Raw genomic sequence first — 19456 nt, 5'->3', positions numbered from 1 at the left:
TTATTATAAAAGTCAATGGTATTGTCCTTTTCGGTGCTGGTAGGTGATGTATCCATTCATATGCGCAGGATGTTTTGTGCTGATTTTGTGTATGTGCATGTATGATTATCTATATTTGTAACTTCACCGTAAGCAGTATATATGGTCTATTGAGCTTTGCAAAGTTCACCATCATTGTTTAGTGCAGTGCTAAGTATAATGGAGAAGTACTCGAGAATGCTTTATGCAACTCACTAATGGAGCAATGATGATCAGGCCGTCGGAGAGGTACTTTCATGATGGCTGCATAAGCCCACATCCGACCAATGTTAGGTTTGATATACTCATATGTCAAAATCATCTAATGCATGAGCTTCTAGGCTAGAGTTTTTATGGGCCGTTGTGGGAGAAAAATTAGTAGTAGTCGTCACTTGCTCCATGGTAATAAAAAGATATGTACCAACAGTGACTTCAATTTCTTTTCTCCTATAATATCAATTTGACTATTTGATTAAGACCATCTTTGTAACTTGTAAGAGAACGGCAGCACCGTAAAAGACTAAAAGGTAGCAATAACAAGTGACGTTGATGATTGCTTTATGCAACCTTTACCACTTTACCAGTGGAGACCGGGAGATATTTTGGTGACGGTGACATAAAAGCCTCTACGTGTACTCAACGTGGACAGCTATGAGTGTGGCGCGTAGAACCTCCACGTCACACATATCTCCACCTGTCGAGTGGTGTGTCGAGTTTCCACGCCACGTCACTAGCGCCACGGTGTCCAGGAATTCCCGACAGTCCACATCACACAGCAGTGGGAAACTCAACTCTCTCTTTTTTTCCACACAATTTTCCTGTCCCTTTTATTTTGCAAAAAAAGGGAGAGAAATGCTCAAAGAAATACCATGTTTAAAGAAGCAAGACTAGCAGACATATATACTCGCCCTCTGAAAGTACAGCATCTTATCTTCGGGACCTTTTTGAATTGTCGTTTGCAGCGACTATTTGCCGACAACTGATGCAATCCTCTGCTTGACACAGATATTAATATATCATCGTCGTTTTCGCCTGCTGATTGCGCACCGGCCATCCATTACTCTGCTTTTGACAGGACAAGTGGCGCGGTTTTTTTTTAGATCTCTTTTTTTTCTAGCCTTTGTTCGAGCAAGATCGGGTCAAAATGAATTTGATAAGGATACGTCCATGATGTCTAAATATTTGTCTAATCTTTTACGATACAAATAAACTTAAATTCCTTTTAATTTCCCAAATGACCAATTTTAGTTACGGGCCATATTTTAGAGGAATTACAATCTACTTAATGGATTATGCTGAATTTAATATTCCACTATTTTTTCAAGTTCACAAATAAGCCTATCTCAAATTTATAGAATGAGACATAAAAATTGATTCTATAGATCATCATGCCATATTTCTACTCTCTAACTTATATCATATTCTTCAAATCGCTTCCTTATAGTAGAAACAAACGTATAAGTATCTTCCTTGTATGACTAATAATACTATACACAGCTATATTAGCTTAATTAGCCTATGTCTAAATTTTAATTATTAGAAGAAATTTCAATTCCAAGGATCGACAAGAATCTTCAGCAACAAAATCCCTTCCGAGGGTAACGTGAGCAGCAGCAAGGTAACCTCACAAGATGCTAATAAAATATCCAGAGACAATGGTGCAACACCAACCGGGCTTTGTAGTTGTACCGCTGTACGTACTACGTAGTGGTTCTGTACTTTCTGTTTCGTACCTGGGCCAACCGGGCTTTGTACCGCTGTACGTAGTGGTTCTGTTTCGTACCTGGGCCAGCTCATCCTAATGCAACCAACACGGCCCAAAACTCTAGGAAGCGGATCCAGCCCGTAAACGTTCATATGGGCCGGCCTTAACAGTTACATTTCGGCCCAAAAACAAGCGGCGTCGTCTTCCTGCTGGGTCCCTGTAGCAGATACATCGAACCTGGACGCTTCTTCACTCGACGACAGGTCACTCGGAAGGGTGTCCAGGTTCAACGAACCTGTGCCGCTTATGCAGATGCGAGGATTGGGCAGTACTCTATCGAAACTGGGTGGAGACTGAGAATCGGCAGTGCATCATCGTCGTAATGGCAAGCGATAACCACGAGAATCTTTTATTTTCACAGCCAAAATCCGGTCAATCAGTGGCCTCGAAAAACGCGAGGAATGCCGCCGTCATGCCATGCGTGAGATCGGCCGTCGGCGAGCAGATTTCTGATTTCCCCAAACAAAATGCCAGCTCTTTTCCCACGTCACGACACAAACAAGAACAGCTTGCTTTCCCCGCGTTTGAGCTGTCCTTGCACCGAGGGTTCAAAAAATCACAAGAAATTGACCCCCCCCCCCCCCCGAACTCTTCCGATAATTTTGATTAGAATTTGTTTAATTTCTTCATAACATTTGCAAGAAGTCAGCCTCTGGTTCGCTGCACGTACAGCTTTCTTGGATTGGATCATCCATGAATCACGAGAACTCAGCGGACGGTCGATTTCTCGCTTTTGAAGGATAGAGATGCCTGTGGCCAGGATAAATTTGGCCCGAAGAGAGCAATTTTCTTCGCTGCAGAAATCAAACAATTCTTTTCTACTTTTAAAAAAAATTCAGCTGTTACTATAAAGGCCTGTTTAGATTGGAGATGAAATTTTTTTGGGTGTCACATCGGATATGTCGGAAGAATGTCGGGATGAGTTTTTAGAAAGTAATAAAAAAATAAATTACATAGCTCGTCAGAAAACTGCAAGACAAATCTATTAAGTATAATTAATATGACATTAGCACATGTGAGTTACTGTAGCACTTAAGGCTAATCATGGAGTAAGGGCACTCGCAATGCAAGACTCTATCATAGAGTCCAAGACAATTAATTACATAGTATTTATGGTATTTTGCTGATGTGGCAGCATATTTATTGAAGAAAGAGGTAGAAAAAATAAGACTCCAAGTCTTATTTAGACTCTAAGTCCACATTGTTCGAGGTAATAAATAACTTTAGACTCTATAATAGAGTCTGCATTGTGAGTGCCCTAAGAGCATCTCCAACCATTATGCAAATGGACTTGGCATTTACCAAAATGCATAAAACTCCAAAAGAAACCCCTCCAATCGTTATGCATTTGGACTTTGCATTTTACATAGCTATGCATTTGGAGGGGGAAACTTGGCATATATGCCAAAGGAGTCCGGCTATGCAAATAGAGATCATGGGATTCTCGGTTCCACCTCGCGGGTTTTTTTCTTCCCTTCGCGCCGCCACCACTTCGCGCGATAGGAGAAGCATCGCGCGTCCTCCTTCGCCAGCTTCGCGCGCGCGTTTGGACGAAGCAGCGCACAATAGGACGACGCAGCGCGTGATAAGACGACTCTACGATGGCGGCGGCCTGCCTTGACGACGAACTGATGGCGGCGACCGGAAACTGATAGGGAACAGGACCTGATGGAGATCGGTACTGGAGCCAAGGGGCGAACCTGTACGACGACGAATTGATGGCCAACATACGACGAACTGGTACGGTGAACGGGAACTAATGGAACGGGAGATCGGTACTGCGAACGGGAACGACGAACTACGCAGCTCACGATCGGTACTGCGCGGCTGTTTGGCGCGGGAATTGGTGAACGGGAGACGATGGCGGGCTGTTTGGCGCGGGATCGATTGGCCGCACGGGAAGGAGTGCCGCGAAACAAAATTTCCGAGAAAAAAAAGATGATGGACTTGGCATTTTGCATAACGGTTGGAGATCACCCGATTTTAGCCTTGCCATTTTCATTTGGAGGTTTGCAATTTGCCTAAAATGCATAACTTCAAATGCATAATGGTTGGATATGCTCTAACTAGGCTTAAAAGATTCGTCTCGTGATTTTTAAACAAACTGTGTAATTAGTTTATTTTTTTATGTACATTTAATGTTTCATGCATGTGTTCAAAGATTCGATAGGATGGATGAAAAAATTTTGGGTGAAAATCTAAACAGGGCCTAAACTAGGCCTTGTTTAGTTCCGAAAAGTTTTCGAAACGGTAGCACTCTCGTTTGTTTGTGGTAAATATTATCCAATCATAGACTAACTAAGGTCAAAAGATTCGTCTCGCGATTTACAGTCAAACTGTGTGATTAGTTTTTATTTTCATCTATATTTATTACTTCATGCATGTGCCGCAAGATTCGATGTGACAGAGAATCTTGAAAACTTTTTAGATTTCGGGGTGAACTAGGAAACTAGGAGCACTAGTATAAAAATAACAGCATCACGGCTGACCCAGTTCAGTAGTTCGGGATCTTCCGTGGAAGATGCGGTGTGGCCCACCTCACACGCGACGGGCGCAGACGGACATCGTGCCACATCGCATCCCAGCACCAACTGTCTTTCTGTTTCTCTGTTTTTTTTACTACATGCAAATGCATGTCGTATGTTGCTGCATTTCTTTCTTTCTATATATATAACATATATATATATATATATGTATGTATTTTTTATAAAAATAAATCTAAAAGGAAATAAAATTCGGCTGGTCACGTCACGAATGCGGGTTGCCTTTTTGGCTTGCACGCTCTCCCTCGCGCTCCCTCGTGCGTGTTGTTCCCACCGCCGCCGCTATCCCCTGCTCCTTCCAATTTTCCTCCCAAATAAAAACCAGCCGCAGCGGAGCCGGCGAGACGCGAACCCGGCCGCGAAATTCTCCTCGCGGATTCCGCCCCCTGCCGCCGCCGCGTCCGTCCCCCTCGACAAGGTACGAATCGACCGACGGCTTCGTTGGAGCAGCTCCTGTTGTCGGCTGCGATTGATTCTCGTGGAGTGCTTTGGCGGTTTCGACCGGTGGTGATTGGTAAATCGTGCCTGTCCTCCTCTCTATGCGTCGGCTAGGGTTCGTTCGGGATTCGGATTGCTCTGTCGACCGAGGTACTCCAGGGATCATCGAGTGGTTGGGGATGGTTGGTGGCTGGTGCGGTCGTTGGATTGGTTTTTGGGTTCAAGTTCCTTTTGTTTCGGCCAATGGTCGTGTTTTGTAGAACAATATCGATTTATTTTTTTTTCTAGCTGTCATGCATGTAGTTTTGGCTCGAGCAGTGCTATGGATGTCTTTGGACTGCGAGTCTGCGAGGCTTGCTCCGAGTCCCCATTGGACTGACTGAATCGGATTAGTTAATTTTTCATTTTTGCCTACTGTGTGTGTAGTGATCGATCATTGCAGTGTGCTAAAATGTTCTGATTGCCAGAAAACATATTGCTGTTTGGTTTCATTCGTAAGATTATTCCTTAGTGACTTGCATTGTAGTATATATTTTTTCTTTAAAAGGTTCTGACCACATGCATATACTGTGCAGCAGGTTGCTGCGATCGATTCCTCATTCGAATAGTTGATGAGCGAGAATACAAAGCAACTGAGCGCTGGAAGTTTGATGGTGTGATGCAACTTGGTTAAGGAAGCTGACTGCTTGAAGTGATCATGACGGACCATCTTGCTATTATCGCGTCCGAGCTAGGGGACGCAACGGATTTTGAGGTTGATGGCATTGACAACCTCAGCGAGAATGATGTCAGTGATGAGGAGATTGATGCTGATGAGCTTGCCCGGCGAATGTGGAAAGACAAGGTCAAGCTCAAGAGGATCAGGGAGAGGCAGCAGAAGCTCGCTTTGCAGCGGTTGGAGCTGGAGAAGTCCAAGACAAAGAAGATTTCAGATCAAGCTCTCCGGAAGAAGATGACGAGGGCTCAGGATGGGATCTTGAAGTACATGCTCAAGCTGATGGAAGTGTGCAATGCGCGGGGGTTCGTGTACGGCATCATTCCTGAGAAAGGGAAGCCTGTCAGTGGTGCATCGGATAACATCAGGGAATGGTGGAAGGAGAAGGTGAAGTTTGATAAGAATGGGCCAGCGGCGATTGTAAAATATGAGGTTGAGCACTCGATGCTGAGTAATCCTAAGAGCAGTGGAGCCATGAACCAGCATAGCTTGATGGATCTCCAAGACGGCACTCTGGGTTCATTGCTTTCAGCGTTGATGCAACACTGCAGCCCACAGCAGCGAAGCTATCCATTGGATAAGGGTGTCCCGCCCCCTTGGTGGCCATCAGGGAATGAGCCATGGTGGCCTGCGTTGGGCCTTCCAAAGGGAGAAGCGCCTCCGTACAGGAAACCACATGATCTGAAGAAGGTTTGGAAAGTTGGTGTTCTGACGGGTGTGATCAAGCACATGGCCCCAAACTTTGATAAGATCAGAAATCGTGTAAGGAAATCAAAGTGTCTGCAGGACAAAATGACTGCAAAAGAGAGCCTCATTTGGCTTGGTGTTTTGCAACGCGAGGAGAAGTCTATTCACAGTTTTGGCAGTGCTTTACTACCGATTACCCAGCATAGTACTTCAGAGGACAGAACTGAGGGCATATATAGCAGCAGTGATGAGTATGATGTCGACCGCCTGGAGCAGCCTCCTCGTTCTACATCATCCAAAGATGATGAGGGAGATGCTCAGCCTGTTTTGCAGATTAGAGGGGAGCAGATCTCAACTAGAGTGCCTAAGAGAAAGCGTCATGATAAACCCTCCAACCAACTAGCTATTAGCAAGGAAGAAACGACAAAACCTAAACCTCGACAGCGGAATCGCCCCTCAGCTCGTTCTCCAGTTGCTGAGGTTGAGGTTGAAGTGACACAAAGAAATGACAATCCGCCAGATGTATCGTGCAATGCAGCTGATGGTATGAACCTTATTGATCCAATTGATGTGGTGGGCATGACTAACCAGCCAACGAGCTCTAGCCATGCCCCCCCTACAATTGGAGCTTTGCAGCAGCACGGAGATTGTCAAGGGAATTTTCTATCTCCTGGTGCTGTGATCAACAACTACAACAGCAACCAGGCTGCAAGTGCTGCTCAATCAAGCACTTATCTGGGCGACCATCCCCTGGCTTGTGAAGGCAGCGATATTGCCAATTCATGGTCTGGACACTCGTTTCGGCAGGATATTGGTATTGGGCCTATTGGTTTTAATCCTTCACAAGCTGTTCATCAGGATTTGGCAATGCAGCAGCCACTACCACTGCCTATGGATCACCAAGCGCCTATCATTGGAACAGGAGCTCTCGCCACGAATGACTCTTACAGTCTCCCGACGGCAGGCAGTGGGAATTCTGGGACAATAGTTGGTGAGACCCACCAGCAGTTCATGGACGACCCTTTCTTCGGCGAGGCTGGAGACAGCACTTTTGGTGGCCTTCCTTTCAGCCTCGTTCCTTTCAGTAGTCCGATGCTCAACTTTGATGACTTGGTGGACGACGATGACTTGATGCCGTACCTGGGCACATGACACAGGTAGTTTGTCTTTCAATTGCCACTTCTTTGGTTACCTACAACCTCTCTTATATGAATTTGGCAAGTAAAATGGTAGCATTTTCTTTTGCTTCGTGACATATACCTGTGTCTGAAATTACTTACCTGGCCGGTTCTTATGTTTGCAGTGTCCAATTCATACCTGGTAACTATGGCGTGGATAGGTGGTTCATGCTCGTGCAGCCAGTTACTGGGAGAGTTGGGTGACATGCTGATGGAGCAGTGGAATGTTGATGCAGCTGCAGCTCGTGACCCATTTGTGGCGCCGTCCTGAGAAGGTCATTGCTTTGTAATATAACATCAATAATGTAGTTTAGGGTGCTCTCTTGACTGTACTGGATGTCAAATGCTATACTGTCGTAAGCCGTGAACTTGTAGCCTGTAGAGCAAGTTAGGATTTGGTGGCATCATGCTGCTGGCGGAGAATTTCCGCAGCCGTTTAAAGGATTTTATTTTATTTATTTATTGCCGTGTACAGTTTTTTGGGGATTTGCAGTAGCTTTTTGTCCTGCTCGTCTTTGTTTTTCTGCGTGGGGCATGCATTTGTAATCTTGCGGGAATGGCAGGGGTGAGCAGAGGCCATGGCAGACGCCTGCACTTGGGGCGAAATGCCAAGGCTCCTGGGGCTGATCGGAGGTAGCACTAGTACCCTTCCTCTGTAATCTTCCATAACCCTTTATTCCCCTGTAACGGCAGGCGAGCTCCTATCCGAGTTGTTGCCGGCGCTGGCTAAACTGCTCCAGGGTTGTAACCGCTTCCCTCTTTGTTTTGCCACACTTGGGTTGGCAAGTTATCAAACTTCCTTGTTCTAGCAAAATGTTCAGGGTAAAATCTTCTCTTTTAGGATCCTTTGGAATGTGAGGAAAAAAAATCCATTTTCCTGTGCTTTTCATTGAAAACGAATGAATTTCTGAGAATTTTCCATACAGTTGATGCGTTCCAAAGGGCCCCTTAGATTCTGCGGCGCAAGACTTGTACAGCTGCTCGAGGTGCGGTATACCGATTACGAATGCAATCGAAGCAGATACTTACAGTTTTTAAATGAAATAAATATTTCCATATGAGAGCTATTGTTCAACAGAATTGCAGTAAAATGCGATTTCAGCTGATGAATATACATTAAACATGAACAAGAGGGTGCTGAAAAGCAATTATTTCTCCCAAACATCATATGTACTTAAGTAGTAGGAGTGTTGGTATACACCACAAAACTTGAATGGAATAGCCTAAGCATTTTTATGAACATTCAGTATCACGGTTGCAGACTAGTTACTTTTTAAAAATGAACACAGTTGCAGACTTGATGCGCATGCCTCCCATTTATCCTTTTATTAGCTCACTATTCGAGCAAAGAAATATTTCTTTTTTTGAGGAACATGTTTCCTTCTGTTCAGCGCCTGACGGGCAGCAATGACCCGAAACAGAAGCTGTCAAGAAGTTGCTTAAAAGGTGAGGTAAAAACTTGATAACAAGCACTTCCTGATAATGCCTGACGCCTTTTCTTTGGACTTCAGATAGAAGAGTTCGGATGTGCTCGCACAGGTTTTTGTATCTCCTTTTAAGAGACTGCAGTGAGTGAACATGTAAACTGTCATAATTTCTCCTAAATATTTCCATTCGATGTGTATGACCAGTACTCTTTGACGAGGTCACGGAAGAGAGATCCTTCAGTTTCCATGAGCTTCGTAGGCTTGTCATACTCCACTGCTTTCCCTGGAAGTAAGCTGAACCCATTAGCATGGACTTTGCATGTAAATGCTGAAATACTATATTGAGACAAACTTTCACAATCTAAATAGTTTAATTCTGATTTATTTTTAAAGCAGGCATGCAAAGATCACTACTATAATCCCTAGGTTTTGCAGATCTTGTCGTGTTGATTCATATCCAATAACTTTGGAAACGGCTGTATCTATAGCAAGTTCATGAAGAAAACATACCGTCACTCATTGCAAGTACCATACTGCAGTCCATAACAGTGGGTATACGGTGTGCGACAGTGATCACAGTGCAATCTCTGAAATCTGTCCTGATTGTTTTCTGAAGGATAGCATCAGTAGCATTGTCTATAGATGCCGTGGCCTCATCGAGAACTAAGATACGACATCTCCTTAGAAGTGCACGTCCCAAACAGAAGAGCTGCCTTTGACCCATGCTCCAGTTCGAACCATCCTCCACAACTATACAACAAACTCTCAGTCAGTACAGAGAATAAGACAAACACATATGTAATGCTATCTAAGAATTATTATATTCATTGTATGTCTGCGAATGGAAAACACATCTTTTTATAGAAGTCAAATAAACGATTTTTCTTTAAAAGAGAAGATACTTATTTTGCTTGGACCTCATTTACAAGGGCATTTGATTTTACTTTTCTATCTCCACTTAATCAAAGACATGCCAAGGCACAGTCGCGATTTTTTCCCCCTGCAGATTTTGCTCGTGCAATATAGACGAAAACAGGAGGTTCAGCGCAGATCATAAACAGTACTCGTTAGCATGTATTTTCACCCCCTTATATGAATTCTGGATAGTTTGGCAAATTTAGTGTCACTGCATTTTTTTTGTTTGACAATGATCCATCCTGAATTCCTTAATTTGCTATGGGTCGAAACAAAGTATAGATGTAGCAAGGAATCCTACCAAGTGAGTCCAATCCCTGTTCCTTCTCCTGGACAGCTTCAAGAAGCTGGCATTTGGAAACACCGGAATGACTGCGTTTTCAATGGGGTTGTTCCAAACGTCAGCACTGCCCTTAGTTGAGCTAGGGATGACGTCCACTGGTGGTGTTTGGCAGGAGCTAAGGGTTTGTCCTTGCTCACTGCTAGGGGCCTTTAGTCTCTTAGCCCACTCGGTCGTTCTTCTCTCAGTTTCTGTGAGGTAGCCTTAGAAATCAGGGAAGTTTTGGTGGTGTGTGTGTGAGTGTGTTTGGGTCTATGTAGGACTCCTTTTTCTTCTACTAATACAATGATATGCAGCTCTCCTGCGTATTCGAGAAAAAAAAAAAGAAGCTGGCATTTGTCAAGAACCTGCATAAGAATAGAAATGAATCACTTTAAGTGATTGCTTTGAAGTTTGAGCTGGTATATATGCCATTCAAATGGGAGATGATTGCAGCAGGTTGCGTAAAAAAGCGGAGAGGGAGAGGGGGAGAGGGCTTGCTTGCTTGCGACCAATATTCTCACGGTTCAGTTTACTCATCAGGTCATTCAAACTATGCTCTAAAATTTCTAAATTACTGGGCACTATACTACACTTATTGTGCCGAATCTTCCCAGTAAGAGGAAGGGGCCTCATTATTTCAACTTAACAACAGGTTCATTCAAAATAACATTCTTTTCCTGATAAACTAATACAATAGGGCTAGAAACAACATGAATAGCTGTGCATATTATAAGACATCGTACCTCCCATATTAGTTGATCCGAAAATTGCCCAAGAGGATCTAGATTATATCTTATGGTTCCCTGAAAGAGTGTTGGATCTTGCGGAATGATACCCAAACGTGAACGCAGGTCATGTAAGCCAATTGTGATGATATCTACAGAGTCTATAATTATTTTCCCTCCAGTTGGCTCAACAAGACGAAACAATGCACCAATTAAAGTTGTCTTTCCACTTCCTGTCCGGCCAACTATACCGATCTTATCTCCACCTTCGAAAGTGCATGTGATTCCATGTAGTACAAGAGGAGCATCTTGCCTGTATCTGATCTGTTGAGTGAAAATCATTCATGTTAATTTTCTAGAGCCTAGAATACAAAAAGGTTTCATTCATTCATTGTAAGGCATACATGTAAATGTTTATATATGATTACCTTCAAATCTCTAAGGTCCACCCTACCAACCTGGGGCCAGTTTGGTGATGGTCGATTTTCTTCAATAATCTCTGCTGCTTCACTTGGTATGAGCATGTACTGGTTCACCCTTTCCACAGAGATTATTTGATTTGCTAGCTGGCACTGGTTTTGGATAGAGAAAACAAAGGAATTATTTAGGGATAGACCATAAGACAACGCCATTCCTACAAAGCCTGCACATGTACAAAATGGAGTGATTAGTGTTTCTGATGACACTACTGAAATATTCCTAACATGAACGATACAGAATGCATGTACTTTTGGTTTTAAGTAGTCATGAATTAATCTTGGTGTTTCCATTCTGCACCCCTGGGTTCAAAGTTCAGCACCACTAAAATAATTTATTGCACAGAACTTCCTGGCTCTTTTTTCAGGAAAGAAACTTTACCCAACGAATGCATAGATGTGGTCAACTGGCGATACATGCAAATTGCAACTTCTATAAATTCTCACCAGAGCTAAAAGTTCCTGGAGGAAGAAGAGCCATAATAAGGGCAGAAAAAGAAAGAACTGCAGCACTCATTGTCTCCAGACGTTGAATCAGCCATTCAGTCGCTGCAAAATTATAGAAATATGAACCAGCATTCTTGTCAACAAGTTCCAAATTTTTCTCAAAGAAACGATCTTCTTCCTCAAAAGCCCTTATTGTTATAGCCCCTGCAACTGACTCGCCCAAGTGATTAACCAGAGCTGATTTGGTAATGCCATTGATCCTCATTAATTCCTTAGCTGAGGCTAAATAGTACCTCTGCATGAACAAGCATATTAGATTTCAGTCAGTGGTAATTAAGAACGTAAGACATGTTATTTCACTTATTGGAAGAAAATAGCAGCAAAGCACATTAAATGGCATATGATATATATATAACAACAAAACTAAAGCCAACGGAATCTCACAAAATTACCTGCAACCTGATTGCCAAAATAATCATCGGCACAGAGACAAAAAGAACTTGCCACGTAACAACAGCCAATACCCCCAGATTGCTATATGCATTTATGATGGCACCAGCGGCAAACATGAATCCAAATGGAACATCAAGGTCAACAATACTCAAATCTGAAGATACCTGCATAAAAAATTTGCAAGTTCATCCATCAATAGGAAATATCCAAATGTAAAATAGAACTTTGGTTTGGTCTATCATATTTTATCTGTGTAGTAGTTTAAATATTCGCTTTGATTGCTGGGAGGGGAGAGATGTTCACACTACAACTAATATGTAGGAGGTGCAACCTCACTACCCAATATATCTCAGGGAGATGAACAATTTGTTTAAGTTTCCTTACCCGGCTAAGTATCCTTCCAAGAGGGGTAGAATCAAAAAAGGACATTGGTGCATGGAACAATGAGTTGAGTAACTGGGAAAATAAAGACCTTGATGTCTGGACCCCAAGAAAAACAAGTGCTAACGATCTAAATAGCAAGAAGAACACCGTGAAGATTCCAATTGCAATGTAAACAGAAATCAACTTAAGTCTACTAACATCAAGATTCTGGACATTAGCAGCCATCCATGAATTCTGTGATATTTGGCCACATAAGAAAATTATATGGCCAAGAATACCCAGAGAGGCATTGAAGAAGCCTTTATTCTGACGCAAATAAAGGATATAAGGCCTGAGACCAGTATCCCCCATTTCTCTTTCCTCTGTCTTGATCAGCTGATCTGCTGGTGATGGCTTCAAAGACTCTTTGCATTCGCTTCCATGTCTAGACAATATGGTACTATTCCTATAGACAAATAACTAAGAGAGACACTACTTAACACTAATGGGCTTAAGGCCCAACTAGGACACTTGCGCCCTACGGCCCCCCTCTTTATGCCCATGACAGAATATCAATCGATCCCTTGATCAATATTTCATTTGCTCTGTGGGGGCCGACTCTGTTAAGATCTGAAACACCAATAGTGTCTTTGTGGACATTTACAAGTAACTGAAATTCTTGACAATATGCCAATAGATCTTGATAAGGCGCGGAACGAATAATTTCGCCATCTGACATTAACTGGTAAAAAATAACACTTGTTTCAGATGGCATAAACAAACAAATACGGTCACTAAAATAACTATAAACATGGAGGGATCGGTATATTTGCATTGCAATTTTTTCTCGAAGTGTTTCTTACTTTTTTTTGTTCTGAAATTAGCAACTTATGATGCTTAATATACAACTTTTTTGATTTCCTATAGCAATTTAATTTTTAACAGAATATTATTTGATCAGCGAGAAAAGTTGAAACACTAAAAACGGCACAGGTATGAAAAGTTAGAGAGAGATTATTAGGATAAAGTATGAAAACATACCAGAACAGAATCAAATACATGCAAAAAATCGACTTGGTGGGTCACCAAAAGTACAGTTTTATCTGACAGAGCTCCCATAAGAAATTCCTGTAAAAAAAAAATCTAAACAGCCTAATAGCCTATGATCAATATTGCAATTCACAATTGTTATTTGTCACTTACATTAAAAAGACTTGTTGCTGTGTGGGCATCAACAGCACTGAAAGGGTCATCAAGAAGATAAATGTCTGTATTTTGGTATAACGCACGAGCAAGCTGAACACGCTGCTTCTGACCACCGCTAAGATTTACACCTCTCTCCCCGATTTGAGTATGGTCTCCATATGGCAACATTTCAAGGTCTTTTACTAAAGAACACCTATCAAGTGTTTCTTGGTATCTTTGCCTGTCCATCAAAGACCCAAAGAGAATGTTGTCTTGCACGGTTCCTGATTGGATCCATGCATTTTGAGAAACATATCCTATTTTCCCACAAACTTGGATCTGAAAAATTTAATTCGGAGGAACCAATTAACATGCTTACTTTTCTTAATTTTCCGATATCATCAAACAAATTAACTATAACAACTCTTTCGAGCATCAGATATTGTTTGTTGCATGTTGTATTTGAGAAAGAAACTAGAAACTGAGGTTCTGAAGTGCACATAGCAGTATTGTACTGCTTCACAACATGGCAATTATGCACTTGCAACTGAGTGTTAAGATTATGAAGTTCAAAAGTTTTCCCCAACAAAAAAAAGCTATATAAATGTTAAGTAAAAATGCATACCATGCCTTCAGTTTTAGGAACCTCTCCAAGAATTGCAGCCAAAAGTGTTGACTTTCCTGATCCTACCTCGCCACAGATTGCAACCTTCTCTCCAGATTTGACAACCAAATGTATATTCTTCAGAGTTGGTTTTGATGGGTTCTCATCCCATGAGAAACTGCAAGAGTTCATCACTATAGGATATTCCTCGGCAACACAGTATTTCTTCCTAACCTGTCCATTCAGCTCAGGCGCATCAAGAAACTTTGTTATCCTAGTGAAAGCGACTTTAGCTTGTATAACGACTCCAATTACATCTGGCATCTGCCTAATTGGATCTTGAACAAGGCGCAGAGTGGCCACAAATGTGAATACGTTGCTTGCATCAAGAGGAATTTTCAAAAGATAGCATGTTAGGAAGGTTGCAGACGAAACCAAAACAGGTGATATCCAGAACAGGAGACCGTTGTAAGATTTCCTAAGCAGGAATGCTGACAACCACTTGATTTCAATCTCCCTTAACCCCTCAATGACCTTCCTGAAATGAGTCTCCCATGCATAAAGTTTCATGTGAATTAAGGACTCTGACATCGCCTTTAGTCTCACATCTTGTGCTTCCATGAGTTTACTCTGAAATTTGTGTTGTGACTTGGCCAGTGGAGCATTGCAAATTACAGTGATAACGATGACAACAAGCGATGTAATCATAGCAAGACCAACTGCATTATACAGAATCCAAAGAGCAATGCAAAGTTGGATACTTGTCGTCCATGTCTGATGGAACCAGTATGGGAACTCACCAATCCGGTAGGCATCAACAGTGACGTAGTTTATGATCTCTCCGGAAGAATGCTTCAGTTTTGAAGAGCTTGACAGCTTCTGCTGTTTCTTATAGATGGCAGCCGATAGGAATGACCTCACTTGGAGTCCTAACCTCCGAGTGCGGAAATACCACTGCCTCTGTGACAAAGATTCACAACATTTAGTAACAAACAACGCTGCAGCTAAAATATAGCCTTCGTATTTAAAGGACCCTTTTCCAAGTGAAACATTGATGAATGCTTTCAAAAGCACTGGACCTAAAGATAATGTAAGCACTTTGAGCAATGCAAAGCCTGAGACCAAGATTGCACTTTTGTGACAAGAAATGATAGTCCAAAAGACTGACGGATTGCCATGTGCCTGCAACTGCTTCTTCCTGTTCAGATTCTCCAAAAACATCAAGTACTGGCTATATGCTTGGTCTGAGGGACCTAAAAATGGCATGTCTTTCTCCTCAAGAGGCTTCTCATAACCCATCTTCATCATAGTATTTAGCCACCAAAACGTCATCACGCTGAAAATTCCGGCTTTAGCAAATGGGGTTACATGACTCTGAGAATCAGCCGTATCGTCGTGGGTCTCTGTTTAGAGGCTTATATAAAGCATTTTCAACTCCTCCATTACCATCTTCCTTGACGTGCCAAATCTCATAAACAAGGAACAGTAGTGCACCTGGTAGGGATAGAACATCTAAACAAGCCTTTATGGTCAGTACCTTGTCTGCAACAATGTAAACAACCGAGGTACAACAAACGAATGCAGCATATGTGGTCAGCAGAACTGACCAAACCCGGAAAAATGTTGCTCCAAGGAACTGTGCTCTGATGCTGAAAGCAAAGCTGATAAGGGACAAACTGAATCCCTGAGACAAGTTCACCAACCACCGATGTGGAAGGTAAACAGAAGCATGCTGGCTGAAGTTTGTCCCCAGCATCCACAATGCAAGGCCAAGATAAATGAGACCCAAGCAGCCATTGAACACTACTGCAACCAACTGCATTTGCGAACTGAGTGCAACAAGCTGCCATGAAAATGGTCTGCTCTTTGGAATCCTGACGAGCAGCTGGAGTGCGAGAATGACGATGATCAGAGCAGCAATGCCAGTTGCCACAACATGATTCGTGCACGTGGAGGAGTTGAGTATTTCCTTGCATCCACATGATGCTGAAGCTTCCTTGGAGCAAAATGGGCTCCCGCACATGACCGCCATCCATGAACCTAGCAGACAATAAATTTTAAAGCATGCAATCCCCTCATCAGAATACTTATATTACAGAACTGATGTGCATTCCTGTCTTGTAGATGTTCTCATCAACGACCAGCAGAATAGCATTGCAGTAAGCTAGAGAGGCGAAAAGAGGACTAACTTGTGAGGGAAGCCATGTTTCCAATGTTTACTGCACTGGTGCGTGGGTCAGGTCCTCTTCAAGCCCATCTGTAACCATAAACACATGAATCTAGTCAGGATAAAGAAGAGATTAAAAAAATCAAATTCATGAAAGGTTTAGAAAATTGCAGGGTAGGGTTCGTGATCAACTAAACTGTGACCATGAGCAAACATGACAAAGACTAACCCAACAACTGCAAAAAAAATTTCTTGAATGGCCCTCCATTATCCAAAGAGGGGGAAACAAAAACAAAAACATTCCACCCTTTTCTATGTAACCGTTTCGCAGCATAAGTATGCTGCCTTGTAAGCTACATCCGACGAGCCATTTTGGGCTATAATAAAAATTTTCAGGTGGGGAACGCCTCCCCCCCGTCGACCGTCAAAAAAAAAAACAAAAACAAATGCAGCATGCATCTCTTCCTCAAAGAAGAAACACATCCATCCGTTTGATTCGATGAGATTAAATAGACTTTCTGTATTATTGTTGTTTCACTACTGGAATTGGAATTGAAGTCAACCTGAGATGACCAAGTGAATTTGAGCTACATATAAGGTTATAGAGGGCAGAGACAGTATTGTATAATTCATCTATCAAGATTTTTTATCTAAAAACAAAGGAGCATGTAGCATGTATGTATGATAGAAAAGTTTTTATATAATCAACACAAACCTTTAGGTTTCTTCTATTACTGTTGCTCACCTTTATTAAAATAAAATAACCCAACTGAAATCTATACAAAAATGACACAGGAAGCCCTTCTCCTTGAAGTGAATTAGTTTCAGGGTATTCAGGATAGCATCAAGGATATTCAGGATAGCATATTGTACATGAAGAAAGAATATGCAGCACATACAATTTCTTGCAAGTTTTCGTAGAGAAACATTCTTAAGTACTGCCTGGAAAATATAGGTGAAATAAGCTGTAACATGCATAGCAATTATAGTATAAATTTACAATTATAAACTAAAACCATGGCAAGTTCAAGAAACAGAGCAACCTAAATTATTGGCTCCATGCTTATGCTTTACTTTGGTAAATGCAACACTTTGGGTTAATATCATTTTGACAAAAGATTGGATCAATAAATTTAAAAATATAATGAGACTTGAAATTGCAGAACGGCAAAATTAAATAAAATGTACAAATTTGTACATTGCCCCATGTCAAGTCTTATCTTTTGTATCTCACATCCTTTTCATGCAGCAATGCAAGTTGGTGATACGCTAAAGGATGTTTGAGAAGGCCATGTTGTCACATGACTTCAGACCTGTAGATGAACTTTATGCTTTGAGGCTTCAAGCATGTGAGAAAGATGCATATTACCAAATGAATTTTCAAAGTTATTACACTTAGGTCAGAAGTTGTGCAACCATCTTTATTATATGGTAATATCCAGGGTCCGAGTTTTGCATTAGAAAGGAAGAGCCAAGCCTTGTAGGCATTTTGTCGAGTATGAGTTGGGCGCCATCGCAAGCACCAAGCAGCCGCTGGGGCGCTTCCTGTTGCTCTCTGTGGTGCGGGAGAGAGCACAGGGGCGCGAGGATGCCGCTCATCACCTCATTGCTCGCATTTTTCCCCCCTCGTGGCAGTGGCACTCGCCTTTTTCCTCACGATGGCGATGTGATGGCATCCTTGGGAGAGGGAGAGCTCGAGAACCTCCTCATCAGGGTCTCCACCACACATGCACGTAGGGACCAATCCAATGCAAGGTCCAACTGACCGAAGCAAAATCTGAGACTAATCTCCTCTACAAACCAAATCCACCACACAAGCGTGCAAGGAGAAGGCAGAAGTGCTAAAGGATGCTACTCACCTGAACTTGCACCGCACCGTTGGTCATGCCGACAAGATCCGCCGTCATCGTCTCGGCGGCGGTCGTCCGCAGCGACTGCGCTGGGGGGCCGCCACCGCCTGATGCGGTGGCGCCGCTGCCGCCGGGGCTGGGTGCGCAGCCGGCCTGAGCGGCGGCGCCGCCGCCACTCTCGTTGCCGTGAAACCACCGATCTCCCGCACGTGCCCAACGAGAGGTGGTCGTGGCCATTACGTGCGCCGACGCCGTGGAGCTCCGCGCTGATCGACGCGCCAGCAGAAGATGGAGGATAGCGCCGGCGGCGGCGCACGCCACTAGTGCTAGCTAGGCTGCTCTGCTACTGCTAGTGCTAGCTAGCTCTACTTGCGAAAGTCAGGAGAGGAGAGCACGGTGTCGTCGAAGACCCGAGCCGAGAACGACGGCTTGATCAAAAGCAGCATAGAATCCAACGGCCGAGCTTCGCTGGTGACATGGCCCAATACCATGCCATGCAAGAGTTTGTGAACTTTGGATTTGAAAGTAAGAAGAGAAAGAGATAGAGATGCCAGCAGCTTCAAAAATTTTCTTCTTGCCGTTTTGTACATCTTTTCTTTTTTTTTTCCTTTGGATCCCCTATTTTTAGGGTTATTTGGCACCGCTCTAGGGTTTTTGGTTGTTTTGAACTTCGGTAGCCTACCACAATCCTGTTGAGGCACTTCAGACGTGAAGCTCCTAAGAGGGGTGGTAAAGAGAGCTAGAGCTAAAAAAAGAAGCTTTCTCCTGCCTCCCTCTTGCTCCCGTAGGCCCAGTCCTCGTCGTGGTCAAATTTGCCCTGAGGCGCACCACATGAGCGCAGTCGATGAGGCATGAGGACGGGAAGAGGCACAGCGGCGACACGGGGGCACGGTGACATGGGGGAGGTGGAGGTAGCACGGCCGCACGGGCACTAAGGATAGGACGGAGGCAAGAAAAGGGTGGGACGGAGGTGCCGAAGCCTAACACTATGTTGCGGCGAGGCGGAAGAATGAAAGGATAAGAAGAGAGATGAAAAAATAAAGACAAAAGGATAATTAAGAAGATATAAGAAATAAAGAAAAAAAGAAGATAAACGTATTACAGTCGCTTTCTTTTTTTATATCTACAGCGAGATGAAGTTGTTAAACTAAACATTTTACCAAAACAGTTTTAGCTTC

The 19456-nt window shown here is 43.0% G+C and overlaps 1 protein-coding gene and 1 pseudogene across 5 annotated transcripts; one reads left to right on the top strand and one right to left on the bottom strand.

The window, feature by feature from the left end:
* LOC8064030 (ETHYLENE INSENSITIVE 3-like 3 protein) lies at positions 4567 to 8184 on the top strand. Of its 5 annotated transcripts, none has more exons than XM_021464585.1 (3): positions 4567 to 4744; positions 5373 to 7323; positions 7470 to 8184. In XM_021464585.1, the coding sequence occupies exon 2, from the start codon at positions 5462 to 5464 to the stop codon at positions 7316 to 7318; it is 1857 nt and encodes a 618-aa protein (XP_021320260.1). In that variant the 5' UTR covers positions 4567 to 4744; positions 5373 to 5461; the 3' UTR covers positions 7319 to 7323; positions 7470 to 8184. The 5 variants fall into 5 exon arrangements, with proteins under 5 accessions (XP_021320260.1, XP_021320257.1, XP_002445904.1 ...); XM_021464582.1 differs by having other exon boundaries at positions 5343 to 7323; XM_002445859.2 differs by having other exon boundaries at positions 5340 to 7323.
* Positions 8425 to 19357, bottom strand: LOC8064028 (annotated as a pseudogene).

Source organism: Sorghum bicolor, chromosome 7 (assembly GCF_000003195.3).
Source record: "Sorghum bicolor cultivar BTx623 chromosome 7, Sorghum_bicolor_NCBIv3, whole genome shotgun sequence".
Lineage (NCBI taxonomy): Eukaryota > Viridiplantae > Streptophyta > Magnoliopsida > Poales > Poaceae > Sorghum > Sorghum bicolor.
The sequence above is the reverse complement of the archived record's forward strand: the minus strand, read 5'-3'. Positions and strand labels throughout refer to the sequence as shown.